At 34.3% G+C, this 26,236-nt stretch overlaps 1 protein-coding gene across 1 annotated transcript in view; it reads right to left on the bottom strand.

Annotated features, from left to right (window-relative positions):
• LOC150075838 (protein Obscurin-like) overlaps nt 1-26,236 on the bottom strand; it is a 598,361-nt gene that overhangs the window by 94,498 nt on the left and 477,627 nt on the right. Inside the window, exons 66-74 of the mRNA XM_090387723.1 lie at nt 25,631-25,766; nt 20,878-21,053; nt 20,646-20,763; nt 19,224-19,399; nt 18,205-18,310; nt 12,295-12,473; nt 8,549-8,745; nt 4,740-4,892; nt 1,769-2,007 (exon numbers count right to left, since the gene is read on the bottom strand). Coding sequence (XP_090243849.1) covers nt 1,769-2,007; nt 4,740-4,892; nt 8,549-8,745; nt 12,295-12,473; nt 18,205-18,310; nt 19,224-19,399; nt 20,646-20,763; nt 20,878-21,053; nt 25,631-25,766 — 1,480 coding nt within the window. The remainder of the gene's footprint in view (nt 1-1,768; nt 2,008-4,739; nt 4,893-8,548; nt 8,746-12,294; nt 12,474-18,204; nt 18,311-19,223; nt 19,400-20,645; nt 20,764-20,877; nt 21,054-25,630; nt 25,767-26,236) is intronic.

The raw sequence follows: 26,236 nt of genomic DNA, 5'->3' as shown, positions 1-26,236 counted from the left end.
GCTGCAACAGGATCTGGAAAGGTTGAGCAGATGGGCTGAGAGGTGGCAAATGAAGTTTAACATTGACAAATGTAAAGTACTACGCATGGGAAACAGCAACCCCAGAGCAACGTATCAACTCTGTGGTACTACACTGACAGTGGTAGAGAATGAAAGGGACCTGGGGGTGGTTGTGCAGGCAGATATGAAGTTCTCTGAGCAGTGCAGACGGGCTGCAAGAGTAGCTCATGGTGTATTGTCAATGATATATAGGAATTTTTCTAGCAGGGATAAGGAGGTGATTATTCCCTTGTATAAGGCAATGGTCAGTACTCTAGGTGTGGCCTGACCATTGCCTTGTATAAGGCAATGGTCAGGCCACACCTAGAGTACTGTATACAGGTCTGGAGGCCTCATTTCAAGAAGGATGTAGAGCTGCTGGAACGAGTACAGAGAAGGGCAACAAGATTAGTGAATGGAACAAAGGGGTGCTCTTACGAAGAAAGGCTTAAGTTTTGCAAATTACAGTCTGGAGACTAGGCACCAGTGAGGTGATCTGATAGAGGTGTATAAAGCCTTGAATGGCTTGAGCATGCTCAATGCTGATGGGATTCTTCCTCTCGCTCAGAATAATCACCTGAGAGGGCATAAATTCAAATTGAGGAAAGACAGATGTAGGATAGACGTGCGGAAATTTGCCTTTAGCCAGCGAGTGGTTGGTTGGTGGAACAGACTTCCATCCCTTGTTGTGGAAGTTGATAGCCTAAATAAGTTTAAGGCTCAGCTGGACAGGTATTTTGAACGAACAGAGGGGTGAAGTGGAAGTGGTTTTTTTTTTTTTTTGGCTGATGCTGCATAAGCTTGCTTTCTTGCATCAAATGCCTCTACTAATGCTAATGCTAAAAAGTTGCTATGAAGTTTTGAATCAAAGCAGTTTCTGATTGGGTGTCAAAATGTAGAGGACCCATCATGCAGAAACCTACTTTTAAAGAAAAATTTGCACCCATTCAATTAATTCCTGTAACATCTGCTATTTCTCTAATGGTTACTAGTCAATCATTCATCACCATGTCACAAACTTTATTGATATTTTCTAGGATGGCTGATTTTGATGGATGTCCACTGCACTGCATTGCTATTCATCTTTGATGCTAGTTCTACCACATTTAAATTCAGCCACCTAATTTTTGACAATTGTATACGATGGGATAGCGTCCCGTAATGTATTTATCATACCTTCATGCATAATCTCTTTTTGTAAAGATATTTTATGGTGCAAACTTCAATGGCCTGAAAAACTGAGCTATAACTTTGCATGCATTCATATAAAAGGTACAAAAGAAAAAAATATGGGTGCCTACGTAGCCAAGTGGGCAGGAGCAGCAGTGCATAGCACACGCTTCTTGAATAGACCGGGGTTCAAGCCCGTGACCACCAAATACGGAGGATGGAGGATGCAGAAAGGTCAGGGAATGACCACCGCATATCCCTGGAGCAATATGGCCTTAGTTGGTAATGCTCCTAAAAAAACAAATATATATATGCACTAAAAATACATCTCTCTTCTGTGAGAGGCTAAAAACTTATCAAAGTATCTTCATACGTATAAGCTGCAGAAAAAATCACTTTCCAACTGGTTTATGAAGCGGTGAAATTGCTCCTCTGAGCAAGTGGGACAATATCTAAACAATTTGTTATCAAATAAAAACTTGAAGGTAAAAAAAGTTATTATGATAATAATAGTTCTGATATGTTCACTTAAAAAAAAGAATAGTTCTATTGTTACTACCTGACATTCATGGTGGCACTGCAACGATCTTCACCAAGAGGATTCTTAGCCACACACTCATATACACCAGAGTCTCTTGTTCGTGGGAATGGAACTACAAGTGAGCAAAAGTCATCTTCTCGTAACACGTTGTACTTCAATCCTGGCAAAATTGGAACACCATTGTAATACCAAGTAATATCAGGCTTAGGAACACCCTCTACTCTACAAGTCAGCTTCATTGGTTCAGATGTTGGAACCTACAAAGTATAAGATCAACTGTATTTTCCACGAAGATGTATATTTGTACATATACATCTTCGTGATGTATATGTACAAATGATGATGTATATGTCCGAAGATGTATATTTGTACATTCTTTATATTTCAGGAGTATAAAAACACTTTTTTTTTCTAGAAATAAAAGACCTAACACTACCTTACATCATAAGTGCAAATGTTTCTCATGGGGTCTTTGACAGCCACTTCCAATATGCATCCTTTTAACTCGATGTCCATGGGCATTTAAAAGCATTCTGGTTTTCTGACGAGGTTACCATAAAGAACAATTTTTTTTTTAAAATGTTCTATCACTTCACTAATAGGATTCCACAACAGTCTTGCATGATGATAATAATCTTTTCAACAACTTGAATGGGAAAGTATGATTCCCTCATTATATGTTAGATTAACTTTTTTATTTAGAAATTGTGGGCTGACAATATATCAAGTAGGATCACATTTTCAAACCAGGTAAGTGATTGTTATTTACTGCAACACATCAGAGAAGTTACAAGGGACTCAATGTCCTTGACCAGGTTCTCAACCAAGGATCCAAACAGTATCAAGGGAAGAAGAATGTAAATATTGATAGAAACTTCCATGTCTCATAAAATTGGCTGTGTAAAAGTTCTTAATATCATTACATGGGAACTGATAATTAACTAAGAATAAATTTGATACACAATACACTTAAAATTTTATGCAATGACATTTCAAGAATTTACAATACAAATTCCCATCATCAGAATGACTGAATGAACTTAGAGTTTCACCTACTATAAAAGCTTTTGTGAAGTCATCTGTACCCTACACGACCACACGACCATAGTTGCTAGGCACAACATATTTATTTTGCATATTGAATTTGAAGTTTCAACAAGTAACTGGTGCTCTACCTGCCAATCCCTGTGGTAGCACAGTGTTTGGTGTTGATCCTCTTACTTTTTAGTTTTGGCTACCTCACTCATCATATTAGTTCATGTAGAGTAATGGCTAATTATGATCACTCATTGTCTCCTATGATGTAATCATCCCTTTATGAATAATAGTAACTTGACCTTAATGCCAAATTGCTTCAATTTACACAACATTCATACACGGACGACTACTGTACAAATTAGAGAAGAATGCTATTAAGGATAAGGATACAAAGGTCGGCAGGGTTGTTAATAGCAGTAATGGCAGTGTGCTACTGGAACAGGATCTAGAAAATTTGGACAGATGGGGGCTGAGAAGTGGCAACTGAAGTGGCAACTCTACATATGGGTAGCAGTAACGAACCAACTGTAGAGTAACATACCAACATACTAGAGTAACATACCAACTGTGCAGTACTACACTCAGGGTAGTGGAGAACGAGAAAGACCTGGGGGTAATTATGCAGTCAGAGATGAAGTTTTCTGTACAGTACAAACAGGCTGCATTCCTATATATCAATGATATATAGGAATTTTGCTAGCAGAGACAAAGAGGTGATTATCCTTTTGTATAAGGCAATGGTCAGGCCACACCTTGAGTACTGCATACAGGTCTGGAGGCCTCATTTTAGGAAAGAAGTAGAGCTGCTGGAACGAGTACAGAGAAGGGCAACAAGATTGGTGAGTGGAACAAGGAGTTGCTCTTACCAAGAAAGCTTAAGTTCTACAAATTGTAGGTATGGAGATTAGTTACCTGCGAGGTGATCTGATTAATTACCTCGTATAAGTGTATAAGTGCTTGAATGGTTTGAGCAAGCTCAATGCTGATGGGATTCTTCTTCTTGCTCAGATTCGCACCTGAGTGGGAATAAATTCAAATTGAGGAAAGATAGTTGTAGAATAGATGTGTGGAAATTTTCCTTTAGCTGGTGGGTGGTTGATTGCTGGAACAAATTTCCATCTGTCATTGTGGAAGTTGACAGCTTAAATAAATTCAAGGCTGAACCAGACAAACTTTTGGAGGTATGTATGTGTGAAATGGGAAAGTATTTTTTTTTTTTTTTTTGGCTGATGCTATATGAGCTTGCTAATGCTACATTAAAATTCTCCCTCTCCATCATTAGAATTACACCATGTTTGTATTATAGCTATATGTTAGCATTTTATGACTTAACCAAATTTATTCAAAAAAAAAAACCAAATTCCAAATTTATTCCTCTTCAAATTCACCAAATTTCTTTACCGGGTTCCTAGATTATTATATATTATAAGCAAATAAATGTCTGTAACCCTCCACACTTTGCTTTCTAGGCTGCTACAACCCAATAGAGGTATTGCAAGAATCAATTCTGCCTCTGCTTGCAGCTGCCATTAAACTATTAGTGTACTCTCCAAAATAACAGTTTTTTTGATCCATCTAACACTGCCTCAATAGTATCAGCAATTCTTTCAACTCCTTCTATTTAAGTACATTCCATCCCTGTAAATGTCTCTCCTGTTACTGAGTACACACCATGCTGAGAAAAATTCTAGTCCATGAACCTTGCACAATATCTCCAAAGCAAACTGACTGACAAGGCCCTCATTCCAGACTGCTGACTGCAATACCCTTCCATTTGGATGGAATTTCCTTTTATTCCTTTTTTTTTTGGCCTACTATTCATTGCTGTTTCCATATCAACAGTGCAACACAACACACTGTCTAAATTTTTAGTAATTTCAAAAATAGTATTTTACTGTTTTTATTAAAGAATTAATATTTAGTTATTAGAAGAAAAAAAAAAGTTACTCACATCCATATCTACAAGTCTCTGTATAAACACTGGAGCTTTATTTTCTGTTACCTTGGCACTACCTTTAGAAGAAGCATCACCAATAATGTTTTTTATCTCACACGAATAGGCTCCAGCATGTTGTGGATTGGAATGTTTAATATCCAAAGTTACCTATTATAAAATGACATGTAATCATAGATATTACTGAATTTATATAATTATTAAAATGTAATTATTATAACAATTATTTAATAAATTACTTTAGGTTAAAAATCAAGTACACTCTATAACATAATAATCAATTTTCAAATCTACAAATAAATTCAGTAAATTTATTTTTAATAATCTGCTTATTTATTATTATACAAGTACAACAAAATAAAAAGTTGCAAAAAGTATCATGCATAATCACAAAAAACTTTAATTCATAATTCACAAAATTTCAGTACTACAAAAGAAGAAATGATAACAATAGTTCTCTACATCTAAATTTTTTTTCCTAAATTGTATACTTCCAGAGAATAAGAATTCTGAAAACTATATAAGAGAAAGTCAGTTGAATGATAAAAGTATTTTTACTGTGTTTCCAATTTCCAATCCACCATTGCAGTAAATGCTAGTTAAACCAGCTGTACAGCTGGTGACTAAAGAAAGTTGGTTTGATTAAATAAATAATAATAATCATAAAGAAAAAGAAAACTTACATTATAAAAACATCTGACCTTCTGAAATGAATGACTGAAGCAAATGTGAAACTGAAAGAAACAAGATAAAACATCCAACATACTGTGAAATAGAAAGTTGTCATTGCAAAAAAAAAATGCCTCGAGAGTAAATCGCGTGTTGTTGAGAAATGATTATTTCACACATTTAACCCCAGGGGCTCACATCTGGTGAGTATGGGCTTGGCACACCTAGGGTCCTGAGCTGGATATAATCATTCTTCTCTTTCTTGGTGATTCCCTTCTACTTTTGACACTCTGTCTCTCTCTCAGGATAACTCAGGGAATTTTTTTTTTTTTTTGGCTGGTGCAGCATAAGCCTCAGGCTTCCTTACACCATGTAGCTAATAATAATAATAATAAAATGCTAGTCAAAACAACTGTACAGCTGGTGACAGTGTGAAAAAGCCCCATCTTATATGAATTCCATATGGGCAGGAATTTCCAATAAGAACTATGTGGTGTTGTACAAAGGAAATGCAAATAAGAAAGCTCCCATCTTACCATTCATGTTATATCACCCATAAGATGAGAAGGCAGCAGTTGCAGATTGATTAGATGAACACCTAAAGGTGTTCATCTGATGCTATGTGAAATTTATCATATGTAACTTTTCCTCTACTGAGATATAAAAATAATGCAGATATTAAATTACATCCCCTGTGAAGAATGCTTCCTCTGTGAGCAGAAATCAAACTTGAGTTGTGGAAAAAGTGCCAAAACAGCCAATGACTTAAAGACTCTTTGTTTGCAAAAGATTATGAGTTGAACCACACTTAAAATCAAATAAGGAATGAAACTAGTTACTATAATTCAAAAATATTTATTCTTCCTTTCTCTATATGTAGTTTGCTATACTATTTCACATTTAAACATCATAAATGAATGAGAAGAAACAAATGAAAGAAACAAATTCAAAACATGAAGTGATCATTAGATTAACCAAATTCAGATATTAAAGACAAAAGAGAAGAATCAGAGCATTCTGAAAAGTAATAAAGGGAAACAAGAATTTAACTTATATTTTTTAACTAAATTTTATTTAGTTAAAAAATAATAAACACTGTTTATTATTCAGTTCATAATGAAAGGTATATACCAATAAAGGCAGTACCAATACATCATCTCTTCTTAACAGATTACAGTGTTCATATGTAATTTTTAATAAAAAATTAAACATTTAAAAAATTCTGTTTTTTATACATTATTTAAAAAATATTATTTCTACTGACAATGGGAAAAAACCTACACATTCTTTGTAGCCTCACCACACAAAGATGGTCTAAATTGAGTACGATGGAGAATCACCATCATACTCAATTTAGACCATCACCACCATAGATTTTTGACCAAGAACAACCTCGGTCAAAAATCTATCAGACACAAGATGATCATCATGTTACGATGCTGTGAGATCATTGAAAAAAAATTACAGTAAAATTCATGCAGCACCTATTGATATCTCAGAATGCAAAGAACAAAAACTGACAGTGGTTCACAAAGCAAAAGCTTTGATAAATAAACTGAACAAGTTAGAAATATCCTTAATGACCGTCATTTGGGAAGATCTGAAAAACACAGATAGAGTGAATAAAGAAATTCAAGAACCTGGAATTGAGTTATGCATAATTGTGAAATTATATGATGCACTTCTGGATTATCTGATTGATGTTTGAGACAAATGCAAATTTTATGATTTTGAAATGGCAAAAGAATTCATTCCAAATTATGATTACAGACAATATGAAGACTGAAGGCGGAAAAGAAAGAAACCATTTGTTGAAACATCAGAGGAATTGGTACCAGCAGAACTAAGTGCAAAAGATACATTTTGAAGTCAAGTTTTTTATCGTATTGTAGACATACTGGTCACAGAAATGGCAAAACAACATGCTGCATACAGTACATTACATGATACTTTCAGTTTTCTTATAGATAAATCTATGTCAAAAGAAGAAATTCAATCCAAAGCCACAGCATTAGTGAACACCTACTCTTCTGACTTAGAAGTAGACTGTTCATGAATTTCTATTGTTTTCAGCACTATACAAGGACAAAACTTCTGTGGCAGAATTAATAAAGGCACAAATAAAAGATAAACTGATTACTAGTTTTCCAAACATAGACATAGCTTTAAAAATTTATCTATCCATAATTGGATCAAATGCTGAAGGAGTGCGCTCATTTTCGAAACTTAAGCAGATCAAGAACTGTGAACACTCAACTATGAGCCAAGATCGCTTATCGTCATTGGCACTTCTATGTATCAAAAACGATATAATTTGTCATATGGACTTCAAGGACGTTATTAAAGATTTTGCTGTAATGAGAAGCCAAAGCAAGAAACTTTTGTAATCTTAAGAAATGTTACAAGTAACCTAGATATTGTAGATTTTGTTTCCTTTTAATTTCAAGTATAATGTTGAAGTTTTATAATTGCATTATTTTTAAATCTGAAAACCTTTTCCTCCCTATTTTTTTAATTTTTTTCCCTTCCTAAAACTGTCATAGGCCCTAGGCACAGTGCCTACAATGCCTAATGGGAAATCCGGCCCTGGATGGTAGAATGAAAACTGATTTTAAAATTGGAGAAGGAGATTATACCAGTCAGCCACTCTTGTACGATTATGGCTTATAAAAGCCAAAATTCTGTGGAATTCAGATCTAGAAGTTAGTGAAATCGAATCAAGTGATATATAAACAGAAGTAGAAGATAGTATGACATAAAAAAAAAAAAAAATTATAAAGTGTTTTATGATTTTTTTTAAATTCTCATTTTGTTTTGAAATAATTTCACTTTAATATTGGGCAACAAGGTCAAAATAATAACAAATTAATATTTAAAAGCATTTTGGTATAAAGTATTTATTTGTATGAATTTTCAAATTTTCACAAAGAAACAAAACACAACACAACACAGAGCCCACTGCCAATGGAAAATCCACTGTTTGCTTGGTGCTCAGACAGGTTCAAGAAACTCACTGCAGAAAAAGGTTAAAGAAAGAAGGAGGGTTCTATACAACCACTCATATTACAAAACAAAATATGGTTACTTATGAATTAAATAAAACATTACAGATTCATTTCATATTAAATTATGATCACCTTTTTGCCATCAAATGAAGGAATGATATTGTCTGATGCATTTATTGGCTGTTCATCAAGATACCACTGAACATCTGGAAGTGGATTACCTGATACAGTTGCTTCAAATTTGATTGGTTCTCCCTCATTCAGAATTAGGTCACCAAGAGGTTTGATGAAGATAGGAGGTGAATGTGGTTCTGCTTTGCGTTCTTTTTCTGTTAACCATACAAATAAATAAAAACCATTTGTTATTAATATTATTTAGAGGATCAGCTAATGAGAATATAATTAAATATATTCAAAATCAAAATTTTGCATATACATATTATTCAGAAATAGAGTACCATATGGATGGAATAAAAAATAAGACTATTTAAAGCAGACTAGAAGTATAATTTATTATACAATCCCATAAAAATTTAACTGGTATATCATCTTTGTAACTCATAATAATGGGGAATACAGAATTTGTCAATGATTCACATTGGTTTTGTATTGAAAAAATATATATTTTAAAATTAAATTAGGTAAGTTAAAACTAACTACAAACAGCTTAAATCTCAATGTTTCAAGTGAATATTATTATTAGCCTTCATTTGGAAAATAATAAATTTATATTATAAAATAAAAAGGAAATAATGTGGCATCTACCCAGTAGATTTGTGTCAATAACATTTATACTACTGTATCTTGACATATACACTTACATACATTTGAGAAATCAGTACTGTCTTCCTATTTTTTTTTTCTTGTACTATAAAAAAATGGATATAAGTCCTATTATAGTAAAATGGACAGGCTTAGAATATTAATCAGCACAATTTTAACAACTTAAATTTCAGTATACTTGATAGGATTAGATTCACTGAAAATGAGTCAAGTGCAATGTCGTTAAGTGAATGGTAATTTTGACATGCTCCCTTTGCACATTATTTTTATTATTATTATTATTAGCTATATGATGCAAGGAAGCCCGAGGCTTATGCTAACTGGTATATCATATATACCAAAAAAAAAAAAAAAAAAAAATTCCCAAGTTACCCTGAGAGAGAGAGAGAGAGAGAGAGAGAGAGAGAGAGAGAGAGAGAGAGAGAGAGAGAGAGAGACAAAAGTAGAAGAAGATCACCAAGAAAGAGAATGATGATGATATCCAGCTCAGGACCCTGGGTGTGCCAAGCCCATACTCACCAGATGTGAGCCCCTGGGGATGTGTTATAATGATAAATGCATACCATGAAAAAAAAAAAAAAGGGGGAAATTTTTAATAAGTTATTAGGGTAACATAGTAATTTGAAAGAAGTTAGCTTACATATTTTGCACAAATGGGATAATGAGAGCCTAGCTATACTGTATAACTGTAAATAATAGGAGAGGGCCAAAACTTTGTGGATAATACTGAACCATCCTCATTAGGCCTATCACCATAAAAGAAAGGTAAAACTGCAGAATAAAAAAAATTAACATTTGTATATTTTTTTCCCTCATTCAGTCGCAGATAATGAAGCATCTATTACAGTAGAGGTCATTTTACATATAAATATATTGAGATCTGTGTACTCTTCTTATCTTTGTATCATAGCTGGCAACATTCATATGAATGTTGCCATGGTTCTACTGTATAGTAATGCCAGGAGTACTGTAAATAAATTAAATAAATTTGAGCTTTTTATTTAGTCAACCAATGCTGATATAACAGGACTAACTAACAGTGATATAAAAAAGAAATGAGAAATTTCATTATAGTGAATATAATGAAAGTTCTTAGTCATGCTTCTTATCAAAAGCTCCCTCAAACAGACTGTGCCCAATGTTAGATCAAGTGCATAAGATGGTGTATGTTACAGACCAAACAATTCTGAGGAGTATGACAAAAAAAAAAAAAAAAAAAAAAAAAATCTGTATAGGCAACTTGGATGGGCTGCTAAGCTGCCTTTTACAGATAGTACCAGAACTTCAAGCTGCCTCTTACAGATAGCATTGAAAACCCTCCCATGGACAAACAATACATTATTTTTCAGTCCACTATTTCATGAGCAGTGAACTACAAATTAATGGATTCAAAATCTTTCAGGTATAACACTGATACTCAATCTGTGTTCTGCCTAAGGATGTTTTTTAATTAAAGCTATACCTAGTTTGTTTTAAGTTGATGTTATTTCTAGAAATTTTTAAGTAATTAGGCCCTCTTTTAAGATATAGTGGCTTTGCTATTTCACTGATTTGGAGAGGTTTGAGTTAATTCTCACTTTTAACCAGAGGAAAAGCCTTGTTAATTTGGTACCAAGTTAGCCAACTGCAGGCATAGAGATTAGGGTTTCCTTTTGAAATTTGAACTTAAGATGCATTGAGATTTAACTCAAAAATGTAAAACACCAATTCATTTCTGCACTCAATTATCCTGTGGTTTTTTCAGTTCACATGACAAGCAAATGCAGTAAAATCTCCCTAGTCAGCCTGGGTTCTTGCACTCAGATTATATTATGGACTCTTTATAACAGAGGACAGAATCAGAGAAATAGGGACAGTAACTCGATAAACAAAATTATAACCCTTCCGATATCTAAAGTAACAGGACAAAGGCCCTCATGCTATGGGAGTATATGCCACATGTTTCAAATAAATGACAATGTAGTTCTCCCTTGGGAACAGTGCTTTTTATTTGAAGTCTGAGTGTAACATGTAAATAAATTGTGGTAAGTACTTCAACAATATGTATTGATGCATTTCATAGCAAATTTAGATGGCTCATGGTTCTATATACAAAACTGAGGCTATCTATCGGCCTACCTGTACAATAATGTATAGCACAATATCTTAAAAATCAGAAATGTATAAATTTTCGCAAATGGAATTCTGTGCTTTATTCATTGCATTTTATTACTCAGAACATCTCAAACAATATTGTGGAACTGTTAAAAACTTTATTAAGCTAATTTCATTATAATTTTTGAAGGTACTGCTCCTTAGTCTGAATATAAATGTTATTCCTTTTGAAATTTGAACTTAAGATGCATGAAAATTTAATACCCAAGGAAGTAAAACATAAGTTCAGATGATTTATATATTAGTTTCAAATATCTCATTTAGAAAATAGATTAATTTGTATAAATATGTAATGTTTACACCTATAGTAAAAGGGAAGAGAGAATTGGTATGGAATTATTCTGAATTAGTCTGGCCTCAGGGTGTCAATGTATATATACGTGCGTGTGTGTGTGTGTGTGTGTGTGTGTGTGTGTGTGTGTGTGTGTGTGTGTGTGTGTGTGTGTGTGTGTGTGTGTGTGTGTGTGCGTGTGTGTGCGTGTGTGTGCGTGTGCGTGCGTGTGCTTGCATGTGTGTGCATGTGTGTGCGTGTGCTTGCATGTGTGTGCATGTGCCTGTAAATTACATATGTTCTAAGGCTGATTTTCTCTTTGCGAAATGAAAAATTCAGGAAAATTCTGAAAGATCTTAAATATTTACCTTACGCCAGCTACAGCAGCTCTGCTTGAAATGCTTTAATAAGTTCCTTGCATCACTGACAGGATTTGAATCCAAATTTGAAACAGATGGCAATTTACATAGTCATTATACTGACATGGAAGCAAAAGGAAAAGAGTTTTATAGACTATATGGATTAGAGCAAACAGAAGATTATCTAGTATATGTGAGATGCACTGACTCAAAAAAAGTGTTGATTCGATACTTTAAAAACAGAAAGTTAATTTTAGTAGTTAGTTTTTGTTGTTTATTTCAGACATTAAATTTTATAAGATTAGGCATACCACCAACAGTCATTTCTCCAGATGTAGAGGTTTCACCAAAAGGATTCTTTGCTTCACAAGTATACTTTCCACCATCTTCTGGACAGCATTTATCAAATACTAAAGATACTGTGCCATCAGGCAAATGTAGAGCCTTTATGTGCTCCCCATCAAGTGTAATTTCTTGACCATCCTTTAGCCTATGTAGAAAAAATAAAATTATCTAAGAATTTTAATAAGACAATATCCTAATTTATATGTAGAGAAAAAAATGATTTTCAGAGCTTCACTGTTATTTATGTAAGAAACTGCTAAGAAACTTCACTGTTATTTATGTAACCCCTAGCATCACAGCTGTTATGGTTATTACATCAGTCATCAATGTAAAATACATATTACTACTGATTGCAATAAAGATATACACCTATAAATAAATGACATAAGTTGTGATCTAAACATTGTACTCTCAACAAGATTGTACTCTCCTTGAGGAATAGGGCAAAATCTTGGAACAGCTGGGGTGAATAACTTTTTTTGTGTAAATTCTTACAAAAAAAGTATTTTTAGTAATAGTATACAAGTCAGTTTCCATTGTTGTTGTTGTTTGTTATTTGATTTTTAAGAGCATTACCAACTAAGGCCATATTGCTCTGGGAATATGCAGTGGTCATTCCCTGACCTTTCCGCATCCTCCATATTTGGTGGTGACAGGCTTGAACCCCAGTCTAATCAAGAAGCGTGTGCTACGCACTGCTGCTCCTTCCCACCTGGCTACGGAGGCACCTCAGTTTCAATTGGTGTGAAGAAAAATATAAGAAAGACTTGGCCTTACGCTGTCTTGTGAGTATGAGCTTGGCACACCAGGGTCCTGAGCTGGATATCATCATTCTTCTTTTTCTTGGTGATTTCCTCCCTCTCTCTCTTGGGGTAAATTCAGAAAAAAATTTTTTTTTGGCTAGTGCAGCATAAGCCTCAGGCTTTCTTGCACCACATGGCTAATAATAATAATAATAATTATTATTATTATAATTATAATAGATTTGGCAGTTATGGAGCAAGCCTACAAGAAGCACCGCAACCTATACATGGCCTACATCGATTACTGCAAGGCCTTCGACTCCGTACCTCATAGCTGGCTAATAGAGACCCTGAAGATCTACAAGGTCAATCCGATAGTGACAAACTTCCTAGGAGCAACAATGGCGAAATGGAGTACCACCATTAAGGTCAAGAATATCACAACCAGGCCAATCCCCATTAGAAGAGGAATCTTTCAGGGAGATGCTCTGAGCCCACTGTGGTTCTGTCTAGCACTCAATCCGCTATCCACCATGCTTAACAGCAGCAAGTATGGATATAATCTCAAAGAAGGAAGAAAGAACCTGTACACTCTCACCCACATGATGTACATGGATGACATCAAGCTCTATGCGGTAACCGAGAAGCTACTCCGGATCACCGAAGAATTCAGCAAGGACATCAGGATGGAATTTGGTCTAGACAAATGCAAGACCCACACACTGCACCAGGGAAAATTAGTTGGCCAAAACTACCAGCTGCTGACTGGTAAAGAGATCGAAGCTATGACAGAAGGAGAGACCTACAAATACCTAGGGATGATGCAGGCTGAGCAGTTAGAGCACAAGGAAATCAAGAAGAGCCTGACCGAAAAATATCATCAGACTCAGAAGCCTGCTGAAAGCCAAATTGAATGGAGGGAACACAGTTAAAGCCATAATCACCTATGCAGCTCCAGTACTAACATACACCTTTGGGGTCATAGATTGGACTAACACTGAGCTAAAAGATATCATGCGAAAGACAAGGACAATGATGACCAAGAGCCGCCAACACCACCTGAAGTCAGCAGTGGAGAGACTAACAATAGCTTGGAAAGAGGGAGGAAGGGGCCTGATAGACCTGATAGAGCAACAGAAAACAGCGATAGTTAACCTGAAGGATTACTTCGAGAACAACACAGCACCACTCCACCAGGCCATAAGGAAGATAGATAAGTGGTATACCCACTCAACCAAAGCGAGGAATCCCCACCCACCCAGACGGCACAAGAAACGAAGTTAGAAAGATGGGCAAAGAAGACACTACAATGACCTCCATCATGGCAGACACTACAATGACCTCCATATCGATAACATTGCTTCCAATGCATGGCTCAAAAGCGGAATGCTCTTCCCCGAGACTGAAGGATTCATGCTGGCCATCCAAGACCAGGTAATCAACACCAGAAACTATAGAAAATACATCGCAAAGGAGTCCAGAATGTCGGATGACACATGCCGATGATGCCACTTGGCCTCAGAAACGATCCAACACATCACCGCGAGTTGCAAGGTGATCACCCAGACTGAGTACACTCATAGACATGACCGGGTAGCCAAGATAATACATCAGAAGCTAGCAAGGAAATACCAGTTGACCAAAGAAAGTGTACCATACTACAAGTATGAACCCCAGGCAGTACTAGAGACGCCAACCCACAAGCTGTACTGAGACCGCGCCATAATAACGGATAAGACCATCCCACACAACAGACCAGACATAACCCTTGTGGACAAGATGGAAAAGGCTACCTACCTGATTGACATAGCAGTGTCCAACACTAGCAATGTCCAGAAAACCCATGAGGAAAAAATTAGGAAGTACACGAACCTGAGACATGAAATCAAGGAGATGTGGCATATATAAGAAGTATCGACCATCCCGATCATTGTGTCAACAACCGGTATGGTGCCAAAGACCCTACATAACAGCCTAGCAGCAATAGGTCTCCCAGCGAACACATACAAGGAACTCCAGAAAGTTGCAATCCTGAACACCTGTAGGATAGTCAGAGATTTCCTCAACCAACAGTAACACCAGACATTACAACCACCCTGTGTACTTGGTAGCAGTATCCGTCACGGAGTGGAATCCCCCAATCAGGGAGAAATAATATAAGAGCAACAATAATAATAATAATAATATTGAGATGTGCTTCAGACCAATTACAAGTTTACTTCAGTCTTTCTAACAACTTAAAGAATGTAACAAAAGGGAAATTCATGATTATCATCTGAAAACATCTGGATCATAGACCTGAGATTAAATATACAGCTATGAGAATTTATACTCTAAGAAGATGATTTTGAATCCATTAGAAATAACTTCCAAACTAGCAAAAAATATTATAACAAAAAACTACTTTACAAGCATTCTTGATTTAGGATACAGTTGAAATATTTCATTAAGTCATCCTGTTAATTTCACCAATTAGCTTAAATGTTTCCCAAAATTTCCCAGATTGAAATGGTCCAACTAAGTGTTTTTACTAAAACTCTTGAATCTCAAAAACACTTTTCTTAAGAAATTAAAAATTTATTAGCAGAGATATTAAGCTGTGTCAAATGATACAGTTACTGCATGAACAAGATTAACAACTCTTAAATAAGCTTAAAGCATTATACAATCTATCTGCATAAAATTCTAAGCCAAACCATAAGCTCTGAGGAGGCTGTAAATTATAATTCAATTTCTTTTTTTTTACAATCAAAATTTTAAATTTCTTAATTCAAGTCCATCAGTTCAGTTGCTTAAGTTTAAATAAGAAACATTATAACATAATCTTTAATTATAAATTCAATCTAAAAGAAATAATTTGCATGAGAAATTATATTTCAGTAATATTTCTTCAGTTATATAGCATAACATACACCGCCTGCCAAAACTGTATTTTATTTAATTTTTCTTCCTTTGTAGCCCTTTTAATTACATTACTGTTTTATTTTTCTGATAGAAAACAAAGTGGCTTACTTCTATCATCTTCATTATCAGTGATAATAAGCTTCAGAATTGTGTGCATGTGTGACACATTACCTTTATTAGAATTATCAAATGTAATAAAAATTTGTTATTCTTTCTTCAGCATCCATAATATTGCTGTTAAGATCAGCAAAAAATTCCTCTTTAAGCCATCAATGCTTGTACATGACACGAACAGACAAAATCTGATGTGCCAACAGAGTTTCTGATCACAACTTTCCTCAGAAAAAAAAAAAATTTATATATAATACAAATAAGTGTAGATAAATCCAGTGTAATTGCAATATACTAAAAGTAAATCACAAAATATCACAAAGTTTTGCATCTTTTTTCCCATTACTCTTCAATATTAAACCTATTGTTGTGTCTATAAAGACTGTATTTTGGATTGTTTACAAAATCTCTTTTTTTCAGTCTTTTAGTGCTCCGTCACTATAAACAACCCACCTAGGCAACACTGTCATACTTTAAAACTCACATATAAAATGATTCTCCATCATATCTAAATTAATTTCTGTACTTTATATAATTGCAGCAGCCATTCTGCTTTCAAGCTTTGAAGCACACATATTGGAAAGAAAGTTAACAAAGCCCAACATTACATTTTTTTTTTTTTTTGATAAAAGTAAAATGTAGGAAGGTCACAAAGAATTCAGGTCAGAAGGTTCTAGAATTGAGAAATAGCTTGACCCAAGTTAATTATGTAGGTTATTTTTATTACATTTTCTGTTATTATTATTACATAGGACTGCAGGGGATATTAATGTAGAAATTAAATACAGACAGGTCTAAAATGCATTACTATGCAAGGTCAATCACAGGAATGTTCTGTTCCCTCAAAATTCTGATTAAGTTATGTCCTATGTCCAACTTAGAAAACATTATCCATGGGGTCAGCCTAAGTTTCTAATATTCTTTTTAAATGCTATTAGATGTACATCATTTGATGTATATTTAAATGATATTAGATGTATATAAGTGGATTCACCTACTGGATGATGCTACATGATTTATCACTTAGCATCATCCAGTAGGTGAATCCGCTATGCATTTAAAAATTTGAGACACTGCCAAGGCAGTTGTCAAATATCAATAACCAATATTGATATTTGACAGGTCTTTTCAAAGAAAATTTTAGTCCAGTAACTACGAAATTGTCTCACATTCAGAATGGCATGAGCGGGTCTGCTCAAATATCAATATTGATTATTGTATCACAACAATGCCCTTTCATCACAACTAATTCTAGGTGAATACAAATCTTTTTTGAACCCTATCCCCCCTCATATAATTATTAATTATTAATGTTTTCCCTCATTATAATCCACTGACAGAAAACCACAGGATTAGTTGCAATGTATGGTCATTAATTAATCAATTAATTATACAGTTAATAATTCAATCAACATGCAGTTGTTGTTGTTGTTTGGTTTTTAGGAGCATTAGCAACTAAGGCCATATTGCTCCGGGGATATGCAGTGATCATTCCCTGACCTTTCTGCATCCTCCATATTTGGTGGTCATGGGCTTGAACCCCGGTCTAATCAAGAAGCGTGTGCTATGCACTGCTGCTCCTGCCCACCTGGCTACGCAACATGCAGTTAAACTCACTTTAGTGTAACTGCAAAAATATATAATTTTTTAGAAGAGAAGTTTGAATCCACTCAGTCACAGAGCTGAACAATTTCAAGCATAAGTTCTATATATATTTATTTTTATTTATTTTTTTTTCAATTGTTTTACCCTAAAAAATTATGCAGCTAAACTTTCTTTTATTTTTTCCCATTTTATGTAATCTGTTTTCTGGTTATCAAATTATAAAAATTTTTTCCCAACTTTCTAAATTTTGATAACCAAATTAACAAAATTTTCTATTTTTTTGATAACAGTTTTACTACATCAACCCAAAAATACAGACCAATCATTTATAATTTTTTGAATGCATCTGAATCTTTACAGACTTATACTGGATGAATCCAAAGTAAAAGTGAATGTTTACACCATCATGAAAAAGCTGAGTCTGCTTGTAGTGTAAAATAATATTTTTTTTGAGAATGTAAAAAACTAGTTGATTTTTAGTATTTTTTTTTTTTTTGATTCATAACAACTTACCATTTAACTTCTGGAGTAGGAACACCAGTTAACACTGCTTCCATTTTATTAGGGTAACTGGCAACAGCTTCTACCAACTCAAGCGGTTTCACAAAGATTGGAGGTTCTAAATAAAATAAATATAATATGATTAACCCACATACAATATTTGTAATAAACTTTCTTATCAATTAATTTCTTTTATACAGAACAAATATTACAGGATATAAAATATACATTACTAATTAGTTGTATTAGATACTGTGCTCCAATAGGCTGAAGTTAATTTCCAAACATGCACTGCTGATTTAAAAGCTGATGCTGGTGCCCCCTCTGTCTTGACAAGCTGGGTTTTCTTGCAGTCAAGAAGAGACACAGCTATGACACATACAATAAAGGGTTATTTATCAAATTAATATAATATGAATCCCAGTAAATGCACTTCCTGCAGGTTTCATTCCAACAGAATTTGGAGGCCCATGTATTGTGTAACTACCCTGACTCCACAATTCAGCTGAAGCCACTAACCAATTTATGCATTTTAAGTGTTTTCACAAGATTTGATTTGTCCTCAGCTATCTTATTAATATTGTTGCTCTTGCATTTAGCTTGATAAGTGAAATTCTCCAATTAAAAAAAAACAACTGATACCAACACTGGCAAATAAAATTCAGTGGCCTGCATGTAAAGTGCCACCATTTTGTAATCTACTGCCACTGCAGTTATACTGGTTTTTGGATAAAATTTGAACTATAACTCTGATGTTGAATGTTCCAGTATTACACTAATATAACTATTACTTGCATAATGACAATGGCTTAAGGAGGAAAATAAATAGGAAGCATTATTTCCTGCATGTTCCTTAAATGCATGGGTCTAACTTTTTAATAAAAAATATCTTTGATGTAAATTTTTTAAATTTCATAAAGTGAATTAATAACTATGAATTAATTTGATTTTACTGTAGATATATATACAACGTGGTATAAGTATAATAAAATCAAATGAATGTACAAGTATATATAAAGCGATATTCTTACGGTTTACAGTAACAGGTGCTGAACTTCTTGTTTCCCCTTCATCATTGGCTGCAATCACAGTATATTTTCCTGCATCTTCAGGTTTCACTTTATCAATCACAACAGCAACATCCCCACTAGGTTCTCTTGACAACTTCACTCTAAGAGTCGGCTTTATTTCATCCCCATCTTTCATCCTGTAAAAAAATATAAAACTATACATAAATATAACAAATATATAAAAGTTAATGGTGAGATTACATTTAGAATACTGTTGTCATTATTATTATTATTATTATTATTATTATTATTATTATTATTATTATTAGTAGTAGTAGTAGTAGTAGTAGTGGAATTATGATGCAAGAAAGCCAGCTTATAAAGCATCAGCCAATAAAAAAAAAAATCCCACATCACTATACATCCCCTCCAATAATTTGTCTAGTTCTTCCTTGAAGTTATTCAAATTGCCCACTTCCACAACACCAGATGGAAGTTTGTTTCAACAATCAGCCACCTGCTGGCTGAAGGAAACCTCTGCACTTCTATCCTGCAATAATTCTACCTCAATTTGAATTTATGCCCCTCAAGTGTGTGGTCTGAGCAAGAGGAAGAATGCCATCAGCACTGAGCTTGCTGAATTCATTCGAAGAGGATTGCACATGGTTTTGGAGGTCACAACTAAAGGAAGGCACTGAACTTCTTGAAAGGGTTCAAAACCAGGTGACTCATCTGATAAGAATAGCAAAAAGGTTCATTAATATGAGGAAAGCCTATGAAGACTATGAGTTACAGAGGTAAGGAACTAAGCATCTTGGAGAGGGATGGAAGGATCTAACTGAAGTGTATAAGCCACTAATGGGAGTGAGCAAAATGAATGATAATGATATGGAAGACAAACACCAGGAACATAAACTGAAACTCTTGGAGGAGGGTAATACTGGACCTTAGGAAGTTTTTTTTATGTTTGCTCAGTATGTTGTCAACAACTAGTATAAACTGCTTCACTGGAAGGTCAAGGATGATACTCTAGTGAATTTAAGGGATGGCTGGATTGGTATATTGTAGAGGTGAGAATGAATATAGGGTGTAGAGGTAAGTTTTTTTTTTTTTTTGGTTTATTTATGCAGCAAAAGCCCAGCTTCCATGCATCATATGAAAGATGCAAGCCAAATTAGTATTATCATTAAACTGAATTAGTTTTAAGGTGAATTAGTATTATTAAAGCTAATTCAGGTTCTAATAACAATCACAAAATTTCTTCACAAAAGGCATTCAGAATAGAGCAGAAAGATGGGAGAGGAGATTAGTCTCAAAAAATAATGTTTGTATTATTGATCCTTAGTGCAAATAAAATTTTATTAAAAAATTTTCATTCATATTAATTACTTTTAAAATGTTGTTATTATCAGGTCTGAATCACAATTTCTTTACTAAACATACCATTTGACATCAGGCTTTGGTGCTCCATCAATTTTGGCTATTAATTTTCCTGGTTCTCCTTCAGAAAACGTTGCTGGCTTCAATGATTCCACAATTTCTGGTTTTTTAACTGGACGACCTAATAAAAATATGATAATGCTATTTTTAATAATAATAACATTTTAACAAAAATAATAATAATAACACTCTAATGCTATTAGCAGAATTGATGATAATAATAATAATAACTAACCTGTAACTTCCACTGCAGCAGCACTACGAGTCTTGCCCTCATCATTTGTAGCTACAACAACATATTTGCCAGCATCATCTGGAGTCATATTTTTAAGTTCAAGTGTTACTGTTCCATCTGGCTTTTCAGTCATTATAGCACGTTCACTTGGCAGAACCTCACCCCCATCTTTCAACCTTTAAAGAATGAAACAGACAGCATTATTCAGTTAATTAACATATATTTATAAAGCTATTTCCTTAGGTGAAATATGTGAGATGTTTATCAATCACATAACTTTTATGCTTCATTTAACTTAAAAGTTCAAAATAAAAACTAAAGATGGATGATCTCTAAAGTATATAAAAAGAGTAAGTACTGTTCATTTGCACTTTCTTTAGGTCCTGAGACCAGAGACCAGTAAGCTCAATGCTGATGGCATTTTTCTTCCTGCTCAGACTACACACACACACACATGAGGAGATATAAATTCAAACCGAGGAAGGATGGTTGCAAGACAGATGTGTGGAAGTCTACCAGCAGGTTGTTGACTATTTATTAATTGCCTATCCTCTCCAAACTATTAGAGAGGATGGACAGATGGTGTGGTAAGTTTTTTTTCTATTGGTCTGATTTTAATGAAATTTGGGAAGGATTGACATATCAGAGTTATTATGTGCAGACTGACAGACAAAGAAATAAAATTAATAGATTTCTATCAGTCCAATTTTAATGAAATTTGGGAAGGCTTAACAAACTTTTTAAAATGTCCAAATATAAAATTTCATGAAAATCCATCCACCAAGTGCTGAGTTTTACATACAGACAGACACGGTGAAGACAATAGGCAAATTATGCATATTTGCTAACGTATCTAAACAAGATGTTTTTTTAAAGTCTATACTGCACTTGAAATTAAATTTTACTTAAAATGCAGCCATAGGATTGTTTACCCATATGGTATGCTTTTACACATTAGCTTGCATAACATTTTTCTGTTTATGGATTTCTGTTTGTATATGCTATTAGACCAACTAATTTTGACTGCTTCAAGAAAGATACTGTTACAGACTTTGCCCTCTTCAGAAATATTAAGTCAAATTTTTTTGTTCAGTTCATAACAATGGTTCTTCTCTCTAGAATTAGCTGTCAGCAGCATTTGCAAAGCTTCACCAGAAAGAGAGGATCTGGACTCAGTTTTTGTTTTTCTAACTGGCTTGAATATTCTTTCACACTGAGCACTGCTATGAGGAATAAAATTTATTCCTCATAGCAGCAAATCTCCTTGTGCACTTGTCATTCCCACTAACTAAAGGCTACTGCATTTCAATTCTTTCATAATAGCATCTGGTGAGTTATCACACACTGAAACTGAAGAACATAAATATTAGATATAAAAGCATTGTTAGTGAAATTTCATGGGTAGGTAAAATAAAGAGACTCTGATGGCTCCGTAAAGTGAGCCATTTTCGATTACTGCAGATGGCAGTAAACAAAGCAATTCCTACCTATATCCTGTTGTGGTGACCTTTTTTAATAAAAAAAAATCATCACATTGAAAGCAGTTTGCTCTCAGTGCCATCATTGGAAGGTGACTCTACAAGTTTCAGCATTAGACACCTGAATGACCTGAAAGCATGTGACATTCTTTCAAAAATCTGTCTAGAAATTAGTGTTGTTGAGATTCACCTGTTATGGTAGGTCTGAGAACTGTAGTAACAAGAGTATTAAGAGAGGAAATTGAACACTTAGTGGTAATAGGCTGTACTTGTCATCTTATTAATTTGTGCAAGGAACAGGGTGCTACATGCCTTCTTCTGAAAGTGGATGAATACTTGGTGGAAATTTACTACTGTCTAAAAAGAAGTGTTAAAAGTGTTAAACAGTTTCAGTTAGCATTAGCATTGGTAGAGGCATATGATGCAAGAAAGTAAGCTTATGCAGCATCAGCCAAAAAAAAAAAAACCACCCTTCTCATTTCACCCCTCCATTCATTCGAAATACCTGTCCAGCTGAGCCATAAATTTATTTAGGCTATCAACTTCCACAACAAGGGATGGAAGTCTGTTCCACCAACCAACTACCCGCTGGCTAAAGGCAAATTTCTGCGCATCTATCCTACATCTGTCTTCCTCAATTTGAATTTATGCCCTCTCATTATTCTGAGCAAGAGGAAGAATCCCATCGGCATTGAGCATGCTCAAACCATTCAAGGCTTTATACACCTCTATCAGATATATCAGATCACCTCACCAGTGCCTAGTCTCCAGACACTGTAATTTTCAAAACTTAAGCCTTTCTTCATAAGAGCAACCCTTTTTCCATTCACTAATCTTGTTGCCCTTCTCTGTACTCGTTCCAGCAGCTCTACATCCTTCTTACAAGTCTACATCCTTCTTACAAGAAATGAGGCCTCCAGACCTGTATACAGTACTCAAGGTGTGGCCTGACCATTGCCTTATACAAGGGAATAATCACCTCCTTATCCCTGCTAGAAAATTTCTTGTATATCATTGACAAGACACCATGAGCTACTCTTGCAGCCCGTCTGCACTGCACTGCACTGCTCAGAAAACTTAATATCTGCCTGCACAATTACCCCCAGGTCCTTTTCATTCTCTACCACTGTCAGTGGTAGAGAATGAAAAACTCTGTAGTACCACAGAGTTGATACGTTGCTCTGGGGTTACTGTTTCCCATATGTAGTACTTTACATTTATCAATGTTAAACTTCATTTCCCAACCTCTCAGCCCATCTGCTCAACCTTTCCAGATCCTGTTGCAGCAGCATAGTGTCAGTAGTCTCCTTAACAACCCTGCCAACCTTTGTATTGTCTGAAAACTTGGATATTAAGCTTGATATACAATCATCAATATCATTTATAAATACAGAAAACAACAATGAACCCAACACTGAACCCTGAGGAACTCCACTAATAACATTAGTCCACGATGAGCAGTGTACATTGATTACCACTCTCTGTCTTCTCCCCAAATGCATGCCACTGAAGTAAATAGAGTTTGGATCATACGTACATGTTGCCTGTCTTTGGTTAGACTTGTAACTAGTAACTCGTAGAATAGTGGCAACCTTTGACAAGTCTTTTTAAAGAACAGATTAGATATGATAAAAAAAAGCAATGTGAGCACTATTCAGAGGTACCAAATTAAAAAAATACAGCAAGCGATCACTAGTGAGTGCCACTGATTCATTTTCGAATCCAGTTTATGTACATGTCCTTATTAGTAGGGACACATGCCATGGATATGCTCCATATCCAGTAAGCATCTCTACTTGTAATCCAATTGGTGACCAACATCGGCTTATTTACTTTCATTGTATGGTGTATCTGATACAAAAGTTTGGAAAGATGACATATTTATGAATTCCCCAACAGAAAGGAGTTCTGAATTGCAAACATCTGGTAAAAGCAATCCCAAACATGATAAGCAAGCTGATAATATCAGGCATATTATCCTCACTCATGCAGAAATTCTGTTCATGTTTCTATCTTATGGTGGTTGAATAAAGCAGTTTGCTTGTTTCTTTTAAATATGTCAACATTTGAAAATCCAAACATAGCTCTTGAATTCAACATACCTCACATCCACATGGTCACTACCACTAGATATGTTGAAGAATGTTATGGAAAATTTATTTTACAGTTTTCATATCTCCCATTTTGAAAATTAATTATCATAGCAGACTAAATCAGAATGATGAATCTGACTTAGTCATAGGCATTTCTACTGCCAAGGTTGGGAAGAGTCTAAAGCAAGAGGAGAAGAGGCTGTTCTTTTGCTCAGTGAGGAAGTATGTTATTGCCGCATGTGAGTATGTGGTGCACAAAATTCAATTGGTAGTGCATCATTTTCAAATAATTTTTTATGGACAAGTTTCCAATATTTGTAAAAGAATAAGAGAAGTTTACCTCAATGATATGTAGAACACTTCCCTATGGTACTCTCCACAAACTTCTCTTATTCTTTTACAAATATTGAGATCAGTGTAGACCATATCGAGCTCCACAGCTCTGCCTTTATACCATCAAGAACAAATTTCCAGTACTTCTTGGTGTTGTTAAAGATAAAGAAATGAATGTTTTGCATCATCTGTTCTTCTGTGCTTATTTATTTGCAAATCTGATTTGCATTTCCACTTCACCACTTGAAACTGAAAAATGACATCCACATGTAATATAATAAGGCAAATGTGTTATCTGTTCAGATTTTAGACTACGTGGAAAATCTTGCATATGTCTTTTAAAATTTAATTAGCTTTGCACTACACAAATACTAAGAAATGATTCTACATAACAGAGAACAATACTATTATTGCACGTTTCTAGTTTGTAATGCAGATTACTACAGAACACCTGATAACCAATTTTTTAATGAAAATTGGCAGAAATTGGCAGAAGCACAAAATTTTTTAAAAAAAATCCAGTTTTAACCTGGTTTTATTATTATTATTTTTTTGTGAAAAAAAAAAAAATATGGAGAAAAATTGAGTTATTTGCAAAAATATGGAGAAATTCTTTGTCCCCAACTATATCAGAATGGTGAGATGGAGATCAAATTCAGTAAAAAAGACATTCTTCATTGCAAATCATGAAGAGTTGGGAACTATATAGTACCATTTAGACAAACTTTTTTTTTTTCCAGTTTAAATGGAAAAAAAAAAAAAGGCAAATGAGTAGGGCTGTATAGAACATAATAAAAACTTATTTTTATTACCTTCTATTTAATTAGTAATACTTATAAAAAATCCTACCATTTGATAGCAGACTTTGGTTCACCAGTCACAACTGCTTCTAATTTGAGTGTTTCTCCTTCTATCACTTCAGCTGGACTCAAACCTTTAAGAAATTCTGGTTTATTACCTCTAGCCTCAATCATTTCAGGAACAACTGCAAAGAAATATAAGAAGTGGTTTATGTATATTTATGCAGAGGCAAAACATTTTAAGAAACGAATTGCTTAAATAAAGGAAGGTGCCACTAAAAAGAAATATTCCCTGAGTTTTCCTTCAATTCAAAATAAAAATACAATTAAAAATTGAATATGACATTTCATAAAAACAATCGACCTAAAAACAGGAAATTCCCAATAAAAAAAAAAATTTAAAAACATAAACATTGAACAAACTTGCTTTAATCTGAAGCAAAACTGTTTCATGTATATGATTTTAAAAATGTCAAGGCAATTTTTACACATGCCTTGATGTTTTTTTTTCAGTGATATCTCCATTATTTTTAATATTTTAGCAAAGTAATTTGTAAATTTGCTTCATATAAACAGTGACAAGACTTCAATATTACAGAAACAGAATTCAAAATTAAGATTTCTGTAATATACAGACCTTGTCATTGTTTACATG

This window comes from Mastigoproctus giganteus, chromosome 13, assembly GCF_048544385.1.
Source record: "Mastigoproctus giganteus isolate SK-2022 chromosome 13, ASM4854438v1, whole genome shotgun sequence".
In the NCBI taxonomy this organism is placed as follows: Eukaryota; Metazoa; Arthropoda; class Arachnida; order Uropygi; family Thelyphonidae; genus Mastigoproctus; species Mastigoproctus giganteus.
The sequence above is the reverse complement of the archived record's forward strand: the minus strand, read 5'-3'. Positions and strand labels throughout refer to the sequence as shown.